At 27.1% G+C, this 6250-nt stretch overlaps 1 protein-coding gene across 1 annotated transcript; it reads right to left on the bottom strand.

The window, feature by feature from the left end:
* Positions 1-1444: 1444 nt before the first annotated feature.
* LOC100258180 (auxin-responsive protein SAUR71) lies at positions 1445-2183 on the bottom strand. The gene has a single exon (XM_002266212.5). The coding sequence runs from the start codon at positions 2056-2058 to the stop codon at positions 1663-1665; it is 396 nt and encodes a 131-aa protein (XP_002266248.1). The 5' UTR covers positions 2059-2183; the 3' UTR covers positions 1445-1662.
* Between the last annotated feature and the right edge of the window lie 4067 nt (positions 2184-6250).

The following is a 6250-nucleotide window of genomic DNA, read 5'->3' as shown; positions in this document are numbered from 1 at the left end:
TGCTTGAGTAAAAGTATTTTTAGCATGGTTCTTATTTTAGTGTCTTAATACACACAAAATGTGTTCATTAGGGTTTATTGTGCTAAGTTGGTCACAATGCTACTCCCGGGAGGATGATGATGATTCAAGAAGTAATATATAGGATTGTGTGAGATTGAGATTCAATATTGATTCGAGAAATATGTCTAAGGTTGTATTGACTCGAGATTTGTTATTGGCTTAATAAGTTTGAAATTACATGTGTTTGAAATTTGGTGTTGGCTAAGGAAGTATGTCCAAGGTTATTGCCTCGGGATTTAGTGTGATTCGAACCAAATAAAAAGAAATATTAACTTGACCTTATTTATAACTAATTGGTTTTCATATGAGATGATTAAGTCTTTGATTCTAATAAATTGAAAGCGCTTTATTGATCTAATTCTTATGGTCCAACTATAATACAAGAATATACTTATTTCAATATCTACCAAAATTGCACCTCGGTGCCATGTATATATTTTTAATAACCATCGAAAATGCATCCTCCATTAGGTGATATCATATGTATATTTGTACTATCGTTATAAATTTCATAGTACATATTTAATTTTTTAGATAAAAACTATATGTTTTATCATCAATACACTTATATGTAAATATGCACATTTAAAAAAAATTAATTAATTAAATAAGTAAAAAAAATTACTTAATATCTAAAATTGTCTCATGTGGATTATCTTTTAGGTTTAATAAGACGAAAAATAGAATTAAAATTAATTATTATTGTAAGAATGATTGAACGAAAATACTTTTAATAATTTTAATTAAACAAAAATTTAATTGCCGGATCAAATTTGAGAAAAGACGAAAAAAATCATAAATCAAACTCCTTTTTTACTGTACTTCATTTTTTAAAATATTGTTTTGATAGCATTTTTTTAAATTTTTTTTAACTATAATTACAATTTCTTAATTGAAAATAATAATGCAGTAATATTTGGGATGACGTGGAAACTAAGATGCCTCCACGTCATGATGTTCCAAAAGAACATGCGTTTCACCAGCTGTGGAAGCATCGGCCTCTGATATCGGGGAAGAGCCACCGCAAATTACGGAATTTACAGAACTGTCCAAAAGTCTCACTCCCGTCTTTTCTTTTCTTCTATCCTCCCAAACAACAAACAACACCATCAACAGGGCATTTCCGTAATTTACGCCATCCACGCTCCCAAATTCTCGTCGCCGGCGATCTGCCTCAGTTTGTCTGCCCAGAAAAATCGGTGCAAGCAACTAGGAAAAAAAATCCGCATTGTTGAATTTTCACAACTTGGCCTTTTTTTCTTGTTTTTTTCTGTGTCCAAAAACAGAAAACGTTAACCGTTGCAAGATTCTAAATTTTCTTCCATGCTTTCTCGGAAGCCAAACAAACAGAGAAAAAAAAGTTAAAAAAACAGGAGAAAAGAAAGAATAAAATAGGTATCTCGATTGCCGTTTCAGTAACGAGAGTATCTTCACTTTACACCAAACAACCAAAAAAAACATCGAACAGCTTGAAGAAAGGCTAAATTTCCCCTTGATCTGAAGATCGCAAAGCATATTTACAGAGAAAGAAAAAAAACGATCTGATATCACATCTATTCTAAAACCTCGTTCAAGAAAACTCATCGATTGAAGTAACAAAACTCAGAGACACTCCGAGTTCACCAGCTCTTGCAAATCTCCCGACTCGTCGCCAAGCCGGAGTGCTTCAAGGACTCGCTCAAAGACGAGGACGTGGCAAGGGATCCGCAGAACGCCCTGCTGCTCGTACCCGTACTCCTGCGCCGATTTATTCAACAGATTGACGAAGACCGGGTGGTTAAGAAACTCGGCGCTCACGATGAACCGCTCCATCTCCTCTCCGACGTAGACCGGGAGGTGGCCGTGGGGGACTCCACCGGCGCTGAGGGGACGGCGGAGCTTGGCCGTGCGGAAGCTCTCGGAGCGGCGGGTGCGGGTGGCGGATCGGGAGTCGGATCGGAGGAGGCAGTACTGTGAGGAATCGGAGACTCTCGACAAGCGGCGGATCAACTTCTTCATAGCTGGAAGAAATTTGAGATGAAAGGGAGGAGTTTGAGAGTGTTGGGAGAGCAAATGATGGAATTGAGGGAGGAGAGTAGGGGGAGGAGGTGGGCGTGAGAGGGGGATTTAAAAAAGGGTTGGAAATAAATGGAATAAAATAATGATGGACACATAGAAAGGTCATGGAGGGAGGTTGAGAGGTACAGGTAGGCGTACTTGGCAGGTACAATTAGTGAGAGAAAGAAATTTATTTTTATTTTTTATTTTTTTATTTTTTTATTTTGTTTCTTTTTTATTGTTTGCTTTAGGAGTGAGAGAGACCGCGAGATATTCCAGGATATGCCGTACGGCTCGCGATAATTTCACCGTTTGCTCCCATCGTGACCGTTTATACGCTTTTGGTAATGGTAGGTAGCTCACCCGAGTCAACTCGCTCCTTTTTCAACTATGTACAGATAATAATCATTAATATCATAAAAGAAGAATAATGTAATTTTTTTTGTTTAAAATAAAAATAATTGTTGAGGGCTATTTGGTAGTAATTTTAAGAATCTTTTCTAACATTTTTAATATTTAAAATTTTTTTTATCATTCTAATATTAAAAGTTTAAAAATATTTTTTTAAATCAACATCAAATGCATTCTTAAATAGACTTCTTATTTTTATTTTTCAAAATTAAAAAAAGTAATAACTTTAAAATTTTTGAAGGAATATGAAAATAATTTTTAAAGACATAGTAAATATCTATTTTTATAAGAAATTTAATTTTATATATAGTTTATTACTATTTTTTATTTTTTATTTTTTATTTTGAAAAAAAAGTGTATCCAAATCCACAGTAAAAGATTTGTTTGGGTGCATTTATTGTGTTTTTATTTTTTTAAAAATAAAAGAAAATTTTATTAAAAAAATGGGAAAAATATCTGGATCACTTATATTATTTGATTAGTTGTTATGTGATAACATAATTAACCACAACATCATCATTATTATTCTCCTTCAATTTTTTAAAGGAAATATTTTTTCACTTTTTAAAATTTTTAACAATTAAGGTTTAGTTTGGATATGTTTTTCTTATTTTATTTTAAAAAATAGAAAATAATAGTAATTTCCAAATTTAATTGATTTATCTACAAGAATAATAGCTTTTAAAATTATTTTAAAAAATTAAGATATTATAAGTATATTTTCTTATAAGAGTTTACATATTTTATAGAAATAATTATTATTTTTATATTTAAAAAAAATACATGCAAAGGGCTCACAAAATATTATGTTACACAAGATTCGGGCATGTTTGATATCTGTTTTTGTAGAACAGTTTTATGTTCTTTAGAAGAAAAAACACACCATAAAAATACGTTTGATAACAAAAAAACTATATATATATATATATATATAAAAGAACATAAAATAAAAAATAGTATTTTCAAATAACATATTTTACCTGTTTTAACTTGTTTTTAAGATTATTTAAAAAAATAATTATATAAACATGTAAAATGATTAAAAATAAAATATTAGATATAATTTTTTTAAATATATTTAAAAATATTAAAAACATATTAAGTTTTCAAATAAACTTTTATTAAAGAAAGTATAACGTTCCCAAAAACTGTTTTCCATTATTATTTTTTACAACAGTTACACAAACTTTTATTTTTTTCTTATTTTCTTTGCTTTCATTTTTTTCCTTTTTTTTTTTTTTTTTGTTCAAGTTAAGGATGGTGGTGATTTGCATGGGAGCTCCTTCTCAACTCACCATTAGAAAAATGCTTTATATTTAATAGAGGATTTCTATGAATAGAATTTAAAAATTAAAATCATGATTTCAACTTTTAATTAAATATAAAAACAAAAAATTATTAAAAATATGGTCTTAAATATTTAATTCTTAGCTAGTTCATTCTTAAAAATTTTTATGATTTTAGTAGACACAAAAATTAAGTTGGTCAAAACCAAAACCCACTTTGTTTCATAAAATTTGAGAAAAAGAAAATAAAGAGAAAAAAAATATAAAATAAAATAAAATATATGGAAAATTTACAAACATTTTTTTTCTTATTTGGTCATATGTGGAAAAGTTGAAAGAAAGAGAATTAAAACTGCGATAACTATTTCAAAAACAGTTCTGAAAAATAGCTTTTTTATAGTAGTTTTTAAACCCATTCTCTAATATTTTGTAAAATAAAAGTCTGTTTGAAACCTAAAATATTTTTAATATATTTTTAATATTTTTAAATATATTTTTAAAATAATATTTATGTCCAATACTTTTTTTTTTTTTTATCATTTTACATGCTTATATAATTATTTTATAAAACAACCTTTATAAAACAAGTGAAAACAATATAAAACAATTAAAAGATGTTATTTGAAAACATCTTATTTTTTATTCATAAGAACATAAAATAGAAACTAATTTATAATTATTAAATATGTGTGTGTGTGTTTTTTTTTAAGAGAACAAAAACTGTTCTAAAATATATATAGATATATATATATATATATATATATATATCAATTTTTTTTCTTTACACTTTGAAAACAAAAATAGTCTAAAATTTGTTTACAATATACATCCAATTATGGATTTCTATGATTGAAAGTGTATGAAAAGGTAGTAATCGTGTGCCACATTTTCATGTTTCCAACAAACAAAAGAAGTCAAATTATCCATCAAATTATCACCTTTGAAAAGGGAAAATTAATTAAAAGGGTCCACTAAAACGAACAAGTAATTAAAGGCACAAACATGGTGCGTGTGGTCTTTGTGGTGAAACAGAGATGGTGGTGGGAACACAATAATTGAAAATTTAATAAAATAAAAAATTAGTGTACCAAAGTGGAGCACAAAGAGAAAATAATGGTTGAAAAAGAAAAAAGTTAAAAAGATTCAAAGTATATAGTTGGAAAATTTGAATAACTAGCTTTATCCTCATTCAATCATTTTTTTAAGGCTTTGTGTAAAACATGGAAAGTATTGGACAAAGAAAATATATATATAATTTTCAAGATATATTTTTCTTTAAGATAAAAAAAAAAAAGAATGTTTTTATGCTTAAAAACAAGTTTTTTCACTTATTACAAACCAATCTAAATAATAGCCGATTTGACAATGATTTTAGAAAGCACTTTTAGTTAAAAAGTGTTTTTAAAAAAATATTAGGGTCTTGTTTAGTAATTGTTTTAAGAAATAGTTTTGAAAAATAATTTTTGAAAATAGTTTTTAAAAATTGTTCTATGATGTTTTATAGGACAAAATTCGTTTGGGAACTGAAATATTTTTAACCAATTTTTAATATTTTTAAATATGTTTTAAAAATAATTTTTATATCTAATATTTTATTTTTAATCATTATATATGTTTATATAATTATTTTTTAAAACAATTTTTAGAAAATAAGTAAAAGATGTTATTTGAAAACACTTTATTTTTTTATTTTTAAGAATATAAAATAGAAAACAGTTTTTGGTTGCTAGCATGTCTTCTTTTTTTTTTAAATTTTGGAGAACATAAAATCGTTCTCGAAAACAATTGCAAAACAAACCCTAAGTGTTTGATAAACTTTAGGAAACATTTTTGAAATTTTAAAAATTATTTATAGTGTTTTCTGAATAAACACTTTAAAGGTGATTCTTATAAAAAACACTTCCTAAAAAAACACTTTCACTAAAAATACTTCAAATAGAAATACTCTCTAACATACTTTAAGACATACTCAAAACACTCCCAAATGCATTCTAAGACAAGTCGTAGGGTTTAATTTTCAAAAAACAATTAAAATATAAAAGATCTTATTTGGATAAATATAGTCTTTCAATGCATTATATGGAATCTGACATTTAAGATCATATCATGAATGATATGATTATGTTTCCTAACTTATCATGTATGAGGGGAATTTTATTATTTTCCCCCAAATATATGTAAGCCTTCCAATGGGTTTTTTTTCATAAATATAGCTTCTAAATTAGTAGAATATGGACTGCTACCTTATATTTAAGGAGTATACATAAAGAAAACATGTGAAATGTTAAACATATGCTACACTAGAAATTTCTTTATTTTTGGTGTTCCACATCATTTTTCATCTATGGAATTAAGTAGGGGTCTTGTCTTTGCCACTAGTAAATAAAAGAAAATAAAAATATTAAAGTTTCTAAACCACATTTCAACAAATATGATTTTTCAAATGGCATTGTTAG

Source organism: Vitis vinifera, chromosome 19, assembly GCF_030704535.1.
Source record: "Vitis vinifera cultivar Pinot Noir 40024 chromosome 19, ASM3070453v1".
Lineage (NCBI taxonomy): Eukaryota > Viridiplantae > Streptophyta > Magnoliopsida > Vitales > Vitaceae > Vitis > Vitis vinifera.
This window is presented reverse-complemented; position numbering and strand designations above follow the sequence as displayed.

Excerpts from the sequence above, each read along its gene's own strand:
- LOC100258180 (XM_002266212.5), bottom strand. The coding sequence starts at position 2,058 with ATGAAGAAGTTGATCCGCCGCTTGTCGAGAGTCTCCGATTCCTCACAG.